At 39.1% G+C, this 19,097-nt stretch overlaps 1 protein-coding gene across 4 annotated transcripts in view; it reads right to left on the reverse strand.

Moving 5' to 3' along the window:
• The window catches only part of SLC4A4 (solute carrier family 4 member 4), a gene marked incomplete at both ends in the record, with an annotated part of 298,688 nt that overhangs the window by 35,976 nt on the left and 243,615 nt on the right, over positions 1–19,097 (reverse strand). For all 4 annotated transcript variants that reach the window (XM_079717224.1, XM_079717222.1, XM_079717223.1 and 1 more), the window contains 2 exons: positions 1,387–1,500; positions 14,578–14,769. In XM_079717224.1, coding sequence (XP_079573350.1) covers positions 1,387–1,500; positions 14,578–14,769 — 306 coding nt within the window. The remainder of the gene's footprint in view (positions 1–1,386; positions 1,501–14,577; positions 14,770–19,097) is intronic.

Consider the following 19,097-nt stretch of genomic DNA (forward strand, 5'->3'; position numbering starts at 1 on the left):
CAGGATGGAAGAAAGTGATTTAAGTTTAAGGGTAGCCATAAGAAAAACCCAAATGTAATATTCAGTAAGGAGGTAGGCAAGAAATTACAAAACAACCATGAATTTTGTTCATGGGTTTTATCAATTATACAGAAGTTGTTTCTACTACTGCCAAATTGCAATCGTTTCATGATATAATACATAAAAAGCTACAAATATTTTATATGTTATAATTAAGCTTATTTAAATACCCTGATCTTTCTTATTTTCCTAATCTTTTCCTAATTTTAAATAATATAAATAAACTAAAACAGAATCTTAACTATGAATTATTTTCTCCACATTTACTATGAAGAAAGCTTCACTTCTCTGAAGATATTTCTGTCTCACTTTGCTCATAACTCCATCTGAATCTCCAAACTGAATCTATTCACATTTTACTACCTTTACCAGGTTGTGAGCTTATAAGGAAAGGAACTTTGTCTTGCTCTTCAATGCATTTCAAATTCCCAGTATAGGGCTTGACTCAAAGCAAGCATTCAATAAATACTGACTTAACTAATGACTGAATAAATGAGCACTTACCTTTGCTAATAAATATTATCATGGCAGAGAAAATGCAAAAAACATTTTGTTTGCTATAACACAGACATCCCTTCCTCATCAGGTAGTCATTAAGCTAAAACTGCAGTTCGTTTAATTTTTCTTAGCAAATATATGGTTCTCAGTGATGGAGAGAGAGGTTAGGAGTGTTCTAGAAAATAAGTGAAAGACTTGCGGTGAAAAATTAGATAGGGATATTTAAGAGTGAATGAAATGTAAATATTACCCATTAGGCTTGTACATACCCACAGGTTTATAAAATGAATAATTCCTATATCTTTGTAATAATTAAAGTGCACATTATATATACACATGTGTGTATATGGCAGGTAGTTTGGTGGCAGGAAAAGAGCACTGAATTAGTAATGTAACCTTAGGTATTTTACTTAATTTTTATAAGCTTCAATCTCAACTTCATAAAATCAGGAATGATAGCTACATTGCAACCTAGCATTATTATATGGTTCAAGGTTATAAGTTGATAACCTTGAAATATCCAGTTGAAAATACTCTGGATGTTTTTAAATACTCTAAAAATATAAAGCAGAGTTTATAATGTTACCATAAGGTATTTCCAATAAAAATCAATATAATGTGAACCTTGCATTTAGTCCTAGTCAGGCATTTAATTTTAGTGAAAAAATAGACAAAATGTATATACGTACCTAGCAATTGACCACTTATAAAATAAAGAAATGGACAATTGTACAAAACTAACTCAAAGAGAAATACAACAAACTAGAATAGGGGAAAGGAAAGAAAACTGAAGAATTCCAGGAATGACCAAAAGACAAGTTCACCTACCTTGAACTCACTTGGCACAATCAGTTTTGGAGTATCCACACCTACCAGGGCATCTATTACACAAAAGATGAGAATGGACAAGATAATGGCAAAGTCACTGATCAGTTTTCTTGCCTGAGAAAATAAAAAAGAAACCAGGGACCATTAGGCACTGGATATATATATCTGCCTCTGTTTGAAGTGAATGAAGAATTCTATATTTCCTAACAGTTTATACTAACAGCTTCATTAAGAAATTAAAGGAGGTGTCATACTGCAGAGAGATTATTTTTAAAATTGCTTTTGCATCACTTTCTTACCTGGCCAGAAATAATCTAATTGTACAGAACAGGTCAGAGAGAGAGAGAGAGAGAGAGACAGACAGACAGAGAGAGAGAGAGAAAGAGAGAGAGAGAGAGTGTGTGTGTGTGTGTGTGTGTGTGTGTGTGTGTGTGTGTGTAGGCAGGGGAGGGGAATCAAAGATAATATATCCTTGAAGTGTACTGTACAAACACTCTTCCTGTATGCAATACAAAGGAGACCAGAATAAGGATGAAATCTCAAGGCATATTATAAAATCTGCACAAAAATACAGAATTGTTTATTATTTGGGAGGTAGCATTGTGAGTACAGAGCAAGATAAATTCCACGGGTAACCTGAAAACTCCAAGAACCAAGCAGGGAAAGTGTTACAGTTCCAGTCCAATGAATGGGCTTAAGACCTTAGAGAAAAAAAAGCGATGGAAGACAGAAATCTGATGGTTTCTCTAACTTTGCCAAAGAAAATATTTTTCACTCTAGGCTAGTGCTTAAAATCTCCTGTATGTGGAGCATCTCTTTCTCCACCACTTCTTAAGTGTGGTCACCTAAACTTCCTAAGTACCTGCCTCTGGTCAGGACAAGGGCTGGGTTTTATGGGAGTGCATTAAACCCAAACCTTTCCCATGGAGTGGGTGCAGAATGGCCATTTTTGAGTCAGTAGTGGAACACGGGACCATTTAGTTGGTTGGCGGTTCCTCTGAGGGGTCTAGCGGCACTAACAATGGCTGACGAGCATTACTAGAGCACAGACAGCTGAGTTTCCCTGTAAGGTATGTACACATGGTTGTGCATAATTTGATCATTCAACAAAAATTTACTTAGCACATTCAGCCCTCTGTATTCACGGCTTTTGCTTCCGTGAAAACGGAGGGCCAACTGTAAGTACCTAATACTTTGCTTGGCACTAGGGATAGCACAGTAAACAAAACAGACACAATCCATGTCTTCATGAAGTTCACAGTCGAGTCATACACGAGGAAGGCTGCTCCTAAACGAAATCAGGATTTATTCAGCAGTGATCACGTAATCTCAGAGTAAGCAGTCAGCTTTCTGGTGCTGCTAGGTGAAGAGAGATCAGTGATGGGCTGAGTGGCTGCACAATTCTCAGGACAGAGGGACTTTGGAAAGAGTAGTAGGACTACTGCAATCAGGTGTTCAATAGAAACTGAAGTGGAGAATGGAATTACTTGGCGATGTGGGCGTGAAGGACATGGTAGTGCTCAATTCTTTTTTTTTTTTTTTTTTTTTTGCAGTATGCGGGCCTCTCACTGTTGTGGCCTCTCTCATTGCGGAGCACAGGCTCCGGATGCACAGGCTCAGTGGCCATGGCTCATGGGCCCAGCCGCTCTGCGGCATGTGGGATCTTCCCAGACCGGGGCACGAACCCGTGTCCCCTGCATCGGCAGGCGGACATTCAACCACTGCACCATCAGGGAAGCCCGGTAGTGCTCAATTCTTGACCGTGACCAGGTATCAGGAGCCTTGGGTACTAGCAGCAGGATCAAAGACGGCCATTTGGCCAGAAGTTCCTTTCCCTCTTGGAGGACTGGTTTAGCTTTCTGGAGACGTACACACAGAGGAGCAGAGAGCCAGCTATGGGACTTTTAGGGGCAATTTAACACCAAGCACAAATATATGGCAGGGATCAATTTGGGGAAAACATATAGTACAGCAGTTAGAAGCACAGTTTCTATAGTCAGATTACCTGGGTTGGAACTCCAGTACCATTATTTCCTACTTGTAAATACTTGTCCTTTCTTAGCTTTAATTACTCCAACTGCAAAATGTAGCCAAAATAATCCCTACAACTTCATCGGTCTGTTGTAAGAATTACACAGGATAAGCCATGAAAGTGCTTTTTAGCATAGCACCTGCAACATCACAAACTCTCCTAATATACATTAACTCAGGTTATTTCAAGTTCCACAAAGCCTCTTTGGCTGCAGAAACCACTGGAATAACTAAATAATCTACTGTCAGGAGGTCTCTGAAAGAAATCTTGAATTCCAAGAAACAAGAAATAAAAACCCAGTAATAATATGAAACTGCTACTCAGAGCTCATTTTGGTTGGAAGTATCTGGAATCCCTGCAGAAAAAGGATGCTTCCCAGGGGCTCAATACGGGAGGAAACACCCATTTTCTTAAGTTTTGTGCAAGTAAATTTTCACACGGGCAGCTCAGGATGGTCTGGCAAGAGACGGTCATTGTTGAAGTAGGCTCAGGAGTACATTAAGATGTTACAGCAGCCTCTCTGGTCTGGTAGGTCATGAATCACTGCAAGACCAGAGGTCACTGCCAAGGCAAAAAAGAAGTTCTCTCTTCTTTATCACCCTACCAATCCTTACTCAGCAGATCCAACTTGTTGACAGCTCAGATATCCTACAAGTTGTTCTTTCTAAAGAGGGTAATGGTTATTAAAAAGGCACTGCTCCTCCTTCTTTTCCCCACCATAAACAGGAGAAGGGAAGTAGACGGTAGCAATTGGCCATTTCTTTGTAGAAATGCCCCTAGGGCCCGCACCTCTGGCCCTTCTAGGGGACAGATCTGCCTGACCGGAATCACTACCACGCACCGGGGAAATGCTGCTTCTTTACTTAGGAGAGGAGCCATTCTCAGCCTTCCATAAACCGAGCACCTAAACCTGCTCTTTCAGTAGTTTTCTTCATTTTAATTAATGGCAGATTATTTTTTTCCTATCGCTTAGGCCCAAAACTTTGGACTATCCATGCAACTCTTCTCTTTCTCTCACATCCTACATCCAACAGGTCAGCACATTACCTTCAAAACATATCTGGGATCCTGTCTCTTCTCATCACCTCCATTGCTATTCCCACCCTTATCTAAACCACCACTTTATCTCATATGGTTCCTGCTTCCTGTCTCTATACTCACCAACTTGAGGACACTGCCAAGGTATCACCCAGAATAATCATGTTAAAATTTAGGTCAGGTAATGTAGAAGGCAGAGTAATGCCCCTCTAAAGATACCTAATTCCTGGAACTTGTGAACATGTAATGTTACACGGCTAGGGAGAATCAGAGTTGCAGACAGAATTAAGGCTACTAATCAATCAGATGACCTCGCGATTAGGGAAACCATCCAGGATTATTCCAGTAGGTCCAGTGTAATCACAAGAATCCCTGTAAGTAAAAGGGGAGGCAGGAGAATCCGTGTCAGAGTGATGCAGCCTGAGAAAGACTTGACTGGCCACTGCTGGCTTTGAAGATGGAGGAATAGGGCCAAGAGCCAAGGAATGTGGGCAGCCTCTAGAAGCTGGAAAAGGCAAGGAAAGACAGTCTCCCCCAGAGGCTTCAGAAAGAACACAGCCCTGCCAACACCTTGATTTTAGCCCGTTGAGATATATTTCAGACTTCTGACCTCCAGACCTCAAGACAGTAAATGTGCTGTTTTAAGCCATCGTGTTTGTGGTAATTTGATACAGCAGCCACGGGAAACTACGGATAGTTTGGGCTTCCCTGGTGGCACAGTGGTTAAGAACCTGCCTGCCAACACAGGGGACACGGGTTCAAGCCCTGGTCCGGGAAGAGCCCACACGCCACGGAGCAACTAAGCCCGTGCACCACAACTACTGAGCCTGTGAGCCACAACTACTGAAGCTCACGCGCCTACAGCCCGTGCTCCGCAACAAGAGAAGCCACTGCAATCACAATGAGAAGCCCACGCACAGAGACGAAGAGTAGCCCCCACTCGCCGCAACTAGAGAAAGCCCGCGTGCAGCAATGAAGACCCAATGCAGCCAAAAATAAATTAATTAAATAAATAAATTTAAAAAATAAAATAGTTTATTTAAGTTTAATTATTAGTTTCACAAATTTATATATAATATATTTATATTATATATAAATTTGGTAGAACCCCTTGGCAATGGCATTCTTGTCAAGTGTGGTACTATTATACTATAGGTATAACAGTAGCTAAAAAGTCAAATGCTAATAATTTAAGATTACATTTCTTGAAATGTATGGGGAATAAAAAGATACTCTGTTAATAATATTGCTTAACCTCATTAAAAATCACAGCTAGGGTGATATGTTCTGTACAGTTATACTCACTACTATTTCCCCTTTCTTCCCCTTAAATTGTACAGTACGGTTCAGGTACATCAGGAATCACTCCTGGAGAGTGTTTATTATAAGACATTCATTTCTAAGATAGTGGATCTGGTTTGAACTTCATAGTCAAGGAAATTGATTTTTCCCAGGCCACTTTTGTATTCAACTCTAAATCTTCTAATTAGTGAAGACAGGTAGGGGTGCTATTTTAGCAGGCTCTTCAGGTCTTACCCTGTACTAAAATTAAACTTTAATTTGAACTGCCCGAAAAATGTCAAGCACTGAGTATACAAGCTTACTAGATATACTCTAGGACCCAGGTACAGAAGCGTGGCGTCTGGCTTTAAAGAAGTAAGAATCACTCTATTTGGGTCCTTCCTACCTTTCCAAACACATTTAGCAAAAGAAACATGTATGAATTTCCTTTCATTTTTTAGTTTATTTTATCTTCCCTTTTCATCAAACTTCATCTCTTGCAAAAACTCCAAAACAGTACCCTTGTATGTGTCAATATATAAATAAAGAAATCAAATTAGAAACCCATAGTCCCTACTTCCCTACTAGCTATTACTGGTAATGATTAGAAGTGCCAAAGTTTTCATGAGAAAACTGTTCCCACAAGATTTCATGCCCAATCCTGTGGATTCAGAGGCCTCAACTTTATTAGCTTGGACAAACATCATAACTAATGGGTCCATCCAATCAAATGCTAAGTGTCTCTAGGCTCACACTTCAATATCCTAGGAATATAAACTATCACAATCTAAATGAAACACAAGTTAACTCATATATATCAAGGACTAACTATAAAAAAGTTTGCTGGTTTTTTTGGAGTGGTACACAGATGTGCTATGACATATAATAATTCCTACCTCCATTCATGAATGGGGAAAAGGAAAGCGTGTTTCAACTAAGATTCTTATATACCGGAATGGTTTTGAGCTCTTTTATTTTTGTTTACCATTTTTCAATTATAAAATTGGAGAAGAGAAAAATATTTCTGTCCTCTGCAGAATTACAAAATATCTCAATCTAATAAAAAGCAACCAGCTTAAATATTTAAACTATCAAAGCAAAGAAGAAATTAAGTGGATGGGAAGGGAAATTCAAATAACCATCTAATAAATCTATTATACACATACTCTTCATGAAGGATGGTACCGTATTAGTTATTAAGAGAGTCATAATCATTGAGACACCAACAGTGAGAAGCTAGTTAATTTACAGGGGAAAAAAATGAATTGGGTTCCTCTGAAGCCCCAGAGGATATCTGGTTTTCACTTTGCGAGGACCGCAGCTGCTCCTAAATTAACTGGGGGAAAGGCTGTGAGCCTGCAGAGCAGTTCTCAATGGATGGAGCTGTTATAAAGAGACAACTACAGCAGCAGGCACTCTGTGGGTTCTCAATAAATATTAATTCAGGATGTCAATTCCTCGCATGATCGCCATGCTTGGAAAATGCTAAACAACAGTGTAAAAACGCATTTATTCTAGATGAAAAAAGTGTGTCAGACAAATATGTGTCTTTGGCAGTCATGAAAAGGCACAAAACACTATGAAAGTTTTAAAATTTGATCCACCTCCCCCATGGCCAATGCTATACAGCACTATAAAAGAAATAAGCATTAATATCAGTACAGAAATCATAATACACTGTATTTTGAATCAATAATACCCACTATAATTAGAATTCAATAAAAGGAAAGTCTGATTTAGACTCCAGGATTTTAATGCCATAAGCTCTGAAGTCAGAGAAATTCAGGGAACAAAGAAGGGAATTGGATTGGGCAATTTATCTAGGAGGGGCTTAGAGCCAGTGAAAGTCTACTAGAAAAAAAAAATTTGTTTTTCCAAGCAGGGAACAGAGGGGAGTAGGCCTAATCAAGTGGTTCAACAGGGAAGCTAAGGAGACTTTAGCAGTCATGGGCCTCTTCCTCTATTCTGCCTCAAACTGAGCAGTGGAACAAAAGACCCAAATGCGTGAGTGCCAGAAGCAAATGAGTAAATCACCTGGGAAATACTATGTCCCAATCTAGTCACTATATTCTAAGTAGAAACTGAAAATCTGGAGCTGACTCAGAGAAGGATGACCAGTGGAATAGGAGTCCAGAAATCACATCTCATACAAAATGATAGGGGGCCTAAAGAAGTTGTAGGGAGAAACTGCCTTCAAATATGTGAAGTCTGTCACAGGAAAGAAAGATTAAACTTTTTCTGTGTAGCTTCGAGGGCAACGGCGGACCCCAAGGACGAGGCTGTGGAAAGGCAGATTTGCGTTTCCATCAGGAATGCCTTCGGAGATGTGAAGTTCCTGTTCCGGGAAGCATTCGCGCAGCCCACAGATGAGTGCTTGTCAGAAATGAAGAGGCAACGATGGACTAGACGGTATTCAAAGTCCTAATACTAAAATTAATGAATAAGACCCAACTGTCAAAATTTCTTGATCGTCTAATAGGGTCTTCTTCGATATATCCCCCCAAAACCATTACAATAAAGGGCTTTAAAAGGAAGGTGGTTTGGGGCTTCCCTGGTGGCGCAGTGGTTGAGAGTCCGCCTGCCGATGCAGGGGACATGGGTTCGTGCCCGGGCCCGGGAGGATCCCACACGCCGCGGAGCAGCTGGGCCCGTGAGCCATGGCCGCTGAGCCTGCGCGTCCGGAGCCTGTGCTCCGCAACGGGAGAGGCCACAACAGTGAGAGGCCCGCGTACCGCAAAAAAAAAAAAAAAAAGGAAGGTGGTTTTATAATTTACATTAAGGTACAAAATTTTAAATTTAAAAAGAACTGGTAAGTCATATGTATAAATGAGACAGTCTAGAAATAGAGCAGGAGATCATTTTGTGTTAATGGATAGATTTCAATGCTGGTGACTTTTCTATGGTGCTTCTGACCAACAAGGTACCACGGTCAAAATGACTTCTGTCCACAGACTACCTCTATACTGCCATTAAAACCTCTCCCATCACACGGCAAAAGGGACTTTGCAAACAAACAAAACTGTCAAAAACACTTTGGCCAAACAATGCTCCCAACCTTTTTTTTTCTTCGGGCTCAATTCAGGTTGACTGTATTTTTTGTTATACATCCACAAAAACTTAAGTATTTGTAATCTTTGTTGAATGTTGAACAGATTGGGCTGTGTTCAGAACCTAATATCCCTCTGTCATTCTTAAGAAAAAAAATATGAACGTGAGTTTTGAATTAAAAACAAATTTGACTTTAAAAATTATTTTCCTTGGTACAAAATAACACAAGAATTTGAAAATCTGTTTCCCTTTCACTGACAAGCAAAGTCATTTTCCAAATGAGCTTCAATGGCAGGATGTGGTCTGATGTTTCTGCAAGAACCAGCCAAATGTCACCCAGTATTATTAACACTAGGATGGGACAAAGAATAAAGGCCCACTATTTCTTCCTCATGTTTGGATACATTATTTGTTTTAATTTGATAGTTTTTACCATTCACCAAAAAAATTTCTGAGAGAAAAAGAAAACAGAGTAGGGATGTTACCTGATTCTTGTAAAGAGTTGTTTATAAACTAAACACATCCAACATTAACAGAATTGTCACAGGCCAAAAGGACAACTAAGAATCATGGTTCCAAAAATACAGCTAATTGTAGAATCCTAAACTGTGTTTTATATGGATAAAAACTAACGTGTCACCTAACTAAAATGCTCATTGTGTTTTTTTCTCACCCATAAAGCCAGTTCCTCAAAGACCACCATCAATTTACTTAGGTCACATGAAGTCACCAAAGTGTGATCCTATAGTAGACAGTAAGCATGAATAGGGCAGAAGGATCAAAATGAATCATCTCATTTAAAAACTCAAAAAATCTAACTTGTTCAACAAATACATATTAAGTTCCTCTATATTCCAGGCCCATGAATTACTTGTCTTTGTATCCTTACCATCCAGCGTTGTATCAAGCACACATGAGACTCAAAATAATTTTTTTCAATATTGAATGAATATACTAATTAACTATAGAATTTAGAATACTGTTATTTTTTTAAGAAGGATATCAAAGAACATTCTGCTCAAATGTTATCTAAATAAACCACAGAAGTTGCCAAAGCTATTAATGGTACCTGGCACTTACTGATCTTCTCTATTTAAATAACAATAACAACCAGGAGGATATTAAAGAATCTTACCATTACATCAATTCATGGGAGTGTTAGAACTCTTACTTTTTCCAAGGGGAGGAAAAAGAGGAAATTAAGTAGATCCTTAAGAAAAACATTTTCATGCCAATTACACACATCAACCAGCCACACTGCACCTGACTATATTAAAGTATCAATAATTCTGCCTAATTCAGAGGCTCTGTGGCTTTATGAATTCTACTAATCACAACCCTGCTCCATCTTTAAGCTGACTGCTTTCATTTGGCCACTACATATTGCAGTGATGGCATCTCTGCTCCATGAGCACCACCACTTGTTGGTAGGGGACTCTGGAAGAACATTTCCTGGTAATACCCCAGGCCATCTGCCACAGAAGATCACAGATTATGCTGTTATGTTCCTTCAGGAAGTTTTGATGCCAAAACACTGGCGAAAGACTTGAGGCTGATGTAACAGAAGAGTAAATGTATGGGATAACAGACTAATGCACCCCTCTAAAAGGGATGGAGCACAAAGGGGGCAGTCAGTGGGGTACTGTACTCCACCACGCTCCACGGAGCATTAGGGCTCTCTGCAAGTGCCTGGTAGACAAATCAAATTCCTGATGCACAGGCTAGCAAAGGCAAACTGTTTCACCTTAAGTGCTCACACTTATGGACCGCCAGTGGCTTCATGAGGGAGGGGAAGAGTGGATAACCAACCCTGGTCTAGGCAAAGGCAATGAGAGACTGAACTAGGGGAACATAAGTGTACATATAAAGGGGAGCGATTATAGCAGGATAATCGAGGGGGCTGACGAGTTTAACTTGATAAAGAAAAACCTGGAAAGGTAAATACGATGGATATCATCTTTTATCATACCAGATCCACTTCTACTTTTCTCCACCAGGCTCTCTGCCTTGGGAGGCTGACCTGTGTGGTCTACAATAGGCTCACTTGCTCTCCAGATTCCAGAAGCATTCAGCCTGGGCAGGCCATGGGGGGGAGAGAGAGATCAGAGCATTGATTCCCAAAGCTATACCCCTTTGAGGTTGCCTCAGACTGGCTAAATCCAAAGTCATGGGGCCTTTCAGGAAAGCTCTCTCTACCATTTTGTCTTCCCCAGGTTCCAGCAACCACTTCTTTTCCACGTCCTTTGAGTGAGGGATAGTAACAGTGCCACTGCTACCAGACACTACACTCTCCCTTGCGGTTTCCCTAAACCTGATCTCACCTTTGCAAATGATGCTTTCATTAAACTCCTCAGACTATCCTAATTTGAGTGTATAATTTGCTTCCTGCTGGGACTCTGACTGATACACCAAGTATGATTTTAAGATTTTGATCTTGGGTGGCTGTGAAGAGAGGTGATATTATTAGCTGAGGTAAGGAGTACCAGAAGATAAGGACGTTCCACTGTGGAAAGACAACCCCACATTTTGAATTTGCTACACGGCGATTGTGGATCATCCACAGAGAGAGATTGGCAGCAGCTTCAAAAGCAGACCTGGCATAAAGATGGAGAAGATAATGAACTTTTGGGAATCTGTAAGTCCTGATCATTGCTATAAGCACAACTTGAATACAGAGAACTTATTTTAGGAGACAGAATCAGAAAACTCTCTTTAAAATTATAGAATACTAGAGTTTAAAGGATGTTAACTGTCATCTATTAATTTCTTTAAGTCTCTTGCTTCATGCGTGTGGACTAAAGTCCGCAGTTAGCTATCAAAGGGCGCACTGTTAGTTAATGGCAGTGCTGGCACTAGCATCTATGGCTTCTGGGTTCCTACATCTGTGCTCTTTCCATAAATTGCAGCATTTATCTCTACTTGACTGGTTTCCACTAGTCAACAAGTATTGAGTACTAGCCTGCATCCAACCTGGTGCTAACTGATGTGAGGAGTAAAATAAAAGTATAACAGTTTCCCAGCAGTTTACAGTCTTCATCGACTAACAACTCATGCAAAAGTTTGGAAATGAGAGTGCAAGATAGCAATGACTGTGTAAGTTAAAGGAGAATCGGACATTTTGTACGGCAAGGACACTGCCATCCAGTATTAGCATTTTGCAATTTTAGAGGTTTCACGTGAATTGTTGGTGCAAGTGAGGAAGCAGTAACAGTTAGGCTTGATTACTGTCACAGTAGTCAAGGACTATCTAACTTATCATGTTTAAGCATATGTTTTAATTGTAGAATATAGTATACAAGTATAAGAATCTATAAACCTATGTGCTCCTACCTATAGAGACCATCCTTTTAAATGACAGTTTAAATGAAAACATGTTTTGGCAAATGAGAGGAAAAAAAGATGCTCTTATTATTCATGTATGTGTATATGAATTTATGTATGTATTATTATTTAGCTATAAATGTGAAGTGAGTAGGGGAGATGACAGAGTGAAAGCCTACACACTTAAACATTACTCCTTAGAAATCACATATATTTTCTCCTGCCTGTTTATTTTATAATTTGGTGTAAACAATTGTAAACAATGCTGAGAACCTTCTCAATAGGAATTGTAATTAGAATGCTATCATTATTCTATTTTCACATATTCAACATTTTTCAACATTTCTCAATAGCATTTATCAGTGTCTGAGAAATTACCTGCTTGGGCTCTTCTAAGGGGCAATTTCTTTAAGTCTAAAGAGCTATTATCAATTTGGGAATTACTGCTGGGAAAAAAAGGTGATATCTACATAAACAGTTAAAATTCATCACTATTCATCTTAAGGTTGAAATTATTTGCCAACTACGATTTACAAGTGCTTCACAAATTTTCTACTTTTCTACCTACTACTATGCCTAAATAATATCAGACTTCGGCAAATGAAAGATATAAAAAGGGTGATGATTCCCAAAGTGTGAGCCAAAAAAAAAAAAAGATGTCCCATGAATTAATAATTAAGAAGGAAAAACCTCAATAGAGAAAAAGAAATCATCCTCAAAGACCTATACCCAGGAATCTGTTCTACAGGTAATATACCACTGAAGAGGTGGATCAAGTAAGCACATTTCCCAGTACGTGAACTGGTGTTACAAGCTCAAATGTCTTCAGGGACATGCACTTAATGTGAATGTGTGAAACAGCCAAGTCTTAGACAACAGAGAGTTGTGAGGACAATAACTACCTGCAAAGAACAGGTTCCACCTAAGCCTCCAAGTGTGTATGTGTGTGCATGTGTGTGTTTACAAACTGTGAACTAAACAAAGAATGTCTGGGGGTTGAATTCTGCCTGTGGACCACCAGTTTGTGATGTCCATTTAAGGCAGACAAAATTGAACACTTCTTCCTACATTTCACTTTGAGGAAATGTTTCATTCTTTGGGCCAGCTAGCTCGAGACATTTCATTACAGCTGTGGTCTGAATGTTGCGACTCTCCAAAATCCATATGTTGAAATTCTAACCCACAAGAAGATGGTATTAGGAGGTGGGGCCTTAGGAAGAACATGAGGATGGAGGCTTCAGGAATGGCATTAGCGTTCCTATAACGCACACTCTGCAGAGCTCCCCAGCCCTTCTACCTCCTGAGGGCACAGTGAAAAGGTGCTGGCTAGGAGCCAGCAAGAGGGCTCTCACCCAACCATGCTGGCACCTGATCTTGGACTTCCTGGCCTCCAGAGCTGTGAGAAACAAATTTCTGTTGTTTATAAGCCCTACAGTCTGGTATTCTGTTATAGCCACCCAAACAGATTGAGACAATCATCAAACCTTCCCTTTATTTTCCATTTTAAAAGAAATATCAGAGAGTCAAAAAATTTCCTAGCTGAAAGTGAATATATTAATTGTCAGTTTCATTTCCCAGGAATTAAGAAAAGGAACTTTATCGACTGCATCTCATGTCTTCCAAAGTTCTCCTGCTCCTTCTACACAGAACACAGGAGGAGAGATTCATGAGATTTCAGCTGTAGAGAGCAGCTCATTGATAAAAATCAGGTATAATCAACATTACTAAGAAGTATTGACACCCTAAACAGTGAGAACTGAACTGTAAAGCAAAGGATTAGTTTCGTTCTGCAGGTAAAAACACAAAATGCCATTAACTAAATGTTGGTCTTATCTTGTAGTCTCCCAAGGAACCACAGTTTTGACTTTGAGCTCACCTAAGCATATTAATGGGAGACAGGATGTCTGTACAACTCAGCTCAATTATCTGTGTTTCCATAGTAGGGCATTCGTCACTATGGGAAGGAAAGGTTGGCTCAGATGACACTCATATCTTACACCAGTACTTGTGTAACACAGCTCAAGTTTACTCCTACAGTCCATGATTCAACTACTCAATTACTCTCATGTGCAGCTGATGAACAAAGAGTTCTATGTCAAAATTCCTGATTAATATGAAAAGAGTTTTGGCTTAGGTACTTAAACACACTATGGATTTAGAAGGTCTTTTCTTAACTTGTGCATTTTTGTATAGAATACACTCCACTTTTTTTTTCAGTACAGTTGGAATTACAACAGTCAGAATTTAGGATAGAATTATGTGAGCAAAATCCTTGGATGGTTTTTCAAAGCTAGACTACAATTATATTAAGAATATGTATGCACATAGACATAGATTGGAAAGCAATTTTTTAAATGCACAAAATTATATTGGAAAGGTTCAATTACAGGTGCCTTTTTCATTTTGTAAAGCTGTATTATTGTTAATAAAGTGGGAATTCAATGAAAATTACTTAAAGCTCAGGTACTTACCGTGGTTGGAAAATAACGACTAGTTTTGAATTTTTTCAGAGCCATAGAAGAGGTGTAGGTGCCCAAGAAAAGGATGAAAGACATGAGAGTGATATCAGGAACATAACCACAGTTGTTGCCCGTGAGCTTTCCTCCATATTTCAAACACTCCTTCGTCGTCAGAAATGCCCAGTCAAAGGTAGCATTATGGTGCTGAAGAAGAAAAACAGGAAAATTTTTCTAGGGAACACTGTGCCACAACAAAAGCAGCTTTTGATACTTGATGGGCTATATACGGAATTATGCTAAGAGTCTCTGTAAAACAGCCTGAGGGTAAACCATTGGAAGGTGACACCTGAGGAGGTGTTAATGGAATAACAGGTAAGGGGGGCCAGGAGGCTATCAATTATTGAAAATACAATGAGAATGATGCAATCCGTTACCTGGTTTGTGCTACAACCCTACAATCAACCATCTGTTCAACAGAAACAAACCACAGTCTTTCTTTCCTGTGAACCTTCCTGAGAGTAAACCAAGATACAATAATATCTTTTTTTTTTTTACAACTTTATTGGAGTATAATTGCTTCACAATGGTGTATTAGTTTCTGCTTTATAACAAAGTGAATCAGTTATACATATACTTCTGTTCCCATATCCCTTCCCTCTTGCGTCTCCCTCCCTCCCACCCTCCCTATCCCACCCCTCCAGGCGGTCACAAAGCACCAAGCTGATCTCCCTGTGCTATGCGGCTGCTTCCCACTAGCTATCTACCTTACATTTGGTAGTGTATATATGTCCATGCCTCCCTCTTGCTTTGTCACAGCTTATCCTTCCCCCTCCCCATATCCTCAAGTCCATTCTCAAGTAGGTCTGTGTCTTTATTCCTGTTTTACCCCTAGGTTCTTCATGACATTTTTTTTTCTTAAATTCCATATATATGTGTTAGCATACGGTATGGAGGTTCCTTAAAAAACTACAAATAGAACTACCATATGACACAATAATACCTTAAGTCTCCAAACGTGAGACTCTCTGAAACACCTTTGTTGTTCAAAAAGTAATGACTTCTGATGGGGCTTCCCTGGAGGTCCAGTGGTTGAGACTCCACGCTCTCAACGCAGAGGGCACGGGTTCAACCCCTGGTTGGGGAACTAGGATCCCACAGGCTGCACTAAGCAGACAAAAAAAAGAGTACTGATTTCTGTAGTGCACAGATTCTTGTGTTTCAAGCTGATGGCCATAGAGTTAATGCTCTAAAGGTTATATTTGGTTAACTAATTTACCCAGCACTTTCACAAATGAGCTATTTCTTTTCTAAATAACTATAGAGATTGGTGACTTCAGGAACTAAACTATAAAAATGTTGGGAGATCTCTTCTTTTTTCAATTGCATAACCTAATAAAATACAGCTTTTCTTGTTGACTCCAAGTCAGTGTCAAGAGAATGCATTATTGGAGAGTGCTGTGATGGGCTGTGGAGTTGGGTATGGGATCTCTAGCCCTGTGTTACATGGCCTCAAGCTCATAGGTCAATTTTCAAATTTTCTTCTGGTTCATGAACTGCTGTCATGTTGTCAGTGCTGTACTTCTTGACAGGAGCTCACTCCTGTTTCTGTTTCCAATATGCAAGAGAATCCTTTTGCTAGCATAGTGGATAAGGCCTGGGCACCCATCCTCCAGCTGCTGAGTTTTAGCTGCTATCAGCTCACAGCTGTCTCCTTCTCTAGAAAACTGCCTTTTGCTGCTTAAGAGCAGCCTCACCTGGAAGGTTATGCCCTCTTGCAGCCAGTTACTGACCAACGCTAATGGGGTGCTACTGTCTGAATATTTGGACTCCCCTAAAATTCATATGATGAAACTTTATCCCCTATGTGATGGTATTTGGAGGCAGGGCCTTTGAGGGGTGATTAGGTCAAGAGGGTGGAGTCTTCATGAATGGGATTAGTGCCCTTACAAAAGAGACCCCAGAGTGCTCCTTGTTCCTTCTGTCACATGAGGACACGATGAGAAGACTGTCTAGAACCAGGAAGCAGACTTTCACCAGACACTGAATCTGCTGGTGCCGTGATGTTGAATTTTCTCTTAGGTGCAGGGCTAATGGGTATGTCATGTGCTAACAGAAGAGTAATTTGAGAATACCTTTCAAAGAAATATAGAAAGAAAAACTTTTCCTGTCCGTTGGAGGCAAGAGTTGTCCCTCACACCAAATGCATCATCAATATCCTTTACTATTCATGAATTCTCTTAATATAAGTCATCTAGTCATAAAAGAAGATCACACACATAAAAGAAGAATCTCTGGCCAGAAAGAGTTCATATTTTTATAGAGCTCAAAAGATAAAGTTCTTATAAAAATCAGGAACCCCCCCCAAAACTCTAGATCTTTCCCTGAAATATTAGCTTCAACTTGTAAACAGCTGAATTGCACAATTACTCTTTTGTTAAAGTCTGTTTCTGAGAGGTGATTAATCACATCTCATTTTGTTTTTCAGATTTCTGCATATGGATATTTTTTGCATAATACCTTTTAAGTTTAGAGGTCATAACAGGTAACAGATTTCTTTGTTTTAAAACCAGCAAAAATTTACCATAATTTCACTTTAATTTCAGCACTTTAATATCAGCAGAATCCTTCTTTATAGCTGCAGCTCCCAGAAGAGGTAAGCTGCATTAAAACAACCCCAACAGGCAGTTTTATTGATTTTCTTACAGAGATTCAGGTTGAGGTGAAAACTATACAGATGTGCATGACAAACATGGTTTCTTGTTTACATCAACTTAAAATGCCAGTAACACATTTTTGTATGCCTCTAATGATTCTTTGTGTCATTGTACAGAAATTTTAGCCTCCAACACCATCTTTCACTAAGGGCTTCAGTATAAAAACTTCAGGCAGCATGTATTTATCTCAGTATCTGTATCTTAACACACAGTTTCCCACTCCCATAAAACAAACTCTAGCTAAAAATAATTCTACTTAAATATCACTGAAAAGACATCTATATTATTTGTGTTATTTCAGTGTTATTATTCTGCATAAGCTGGTATCAATGAATGTTAATTCTGTAAAACTCCAGGCAAAATCCATATCGTAAACTAAACAATAAGACCAAGCATGACTCATTATTAATGATGTATATAAGTAAAGATGAAAAGTACAGTGTTAGATAATTAGCTTATGATTTAATCATCACATATATCAATTTATACAATTTTTACTATAACATATCTCATTTTGTTATCTATGAAACAGATACTTCTGTGTAGAAATAACATCTTTTGCTTCAGAGGTCAATTTTGCCTTACCTAAGTAAAGGAAACATTAAAAACAACAAAAACTGCGCTGATACAAGTTGCCACTTGCTAGAAGTTAATGGTTTTTAAATTTTTATCATCAGTGAACCATCTTTTTCATGTAAAATTTACCCAGGACCCCAATAATTAAAACGGACATAACTGAGCTATTCTGCCTTTACACGGTTAGGAGGCCTTGAGTCTCTCTGTCTCTCAATATCCCTGCCTACTGCAAAGCAGCTCCTGATTCACCTCTCTGGAATCCTAGCTCAGTCTGAGAGGAGTTTGAGATTAACAGATACACCCTACTATATTTAAAATAGATAAACAACAAGGACCTACTGTATAGCACAGGGAACTATATTCAGTATCTTGTAATAGCCTATAATGGAAAAGAATCTGAAAAAGAATAGATTTGTATACATATGTATAACTGAATCACTTTGTTGAACACCTGAAACTAACACAACACTGCAAATTAACTGTACTTCAATTTTTAAAACTGTCATCATCTTCACGGACAGCACTCTTTGCTCCAAGCTGTGCTCTCTTCACACCGAGTTCTCTAACGACAGGTTAGGGGCATGTGACGTGAAGTAAGGATGAGAATGGAGAAAGGTCCAGATAGGTCAACATAAGGATGAGAATGGAGAAAGGTCCAGATAGGTCAAGTTATTCCACTGATTGGGGCGATTATTCAACTAATCATTTTGAGCTCCATTCTGGGCTGGGTGCTGATACAGAGAAGTTCTAAGTGTAGCTTCTGCATTCAATAAACTTAAATATACTCCATGTTCGTGGACACAAGAAGTTTTCTATGTAGGCAGCCTTAGGTCAGCAGCTTTAAAGCAAAGTAGGTGAACCCTGGAGGGAGGCTGGTGCTGAGCAGAATTATCTATTCACTATCTGTTTATCTATCTACCCATCTCTTATTAAAAAGTTATCTAAAATTACCATGAGTAGTTTAATCTAGGAGTCAGTAAACAACATTTCACTGGCAAAATACAACCCACTACCTGTTTCTGTAAATAAAGTTTTATTGAAATACAGCCATGCTCATTCATTTACACACAGTTCATGGCTGCTTTTTGCTACAGCTGCAGCGTTGAATAATTTCAACAGAGACTGACGCACAAATCCTAAAATATTTACTATCTGGTTCTTCATAGAAAAAGTGTGCCTACCGTGGTTTAATCTCTTGTCTAGGACTCCTATGTTACTTTACGTTATTCTACTAAATAAAAA

Source organism: Hyperoodon ampullatus (genome assembly GCF_949752795.1).
Source record: "Hyperoodon ampullatus genome assembly, chromosome: 1".
Taxonomy (NCBI): domain Eukaryota; kingdom Metazoa; phylum Chordata; class Mammalia; order Artiodactyla; family Ziphiidae; genus Hyperoodon; species Hyperoodon ampullatus.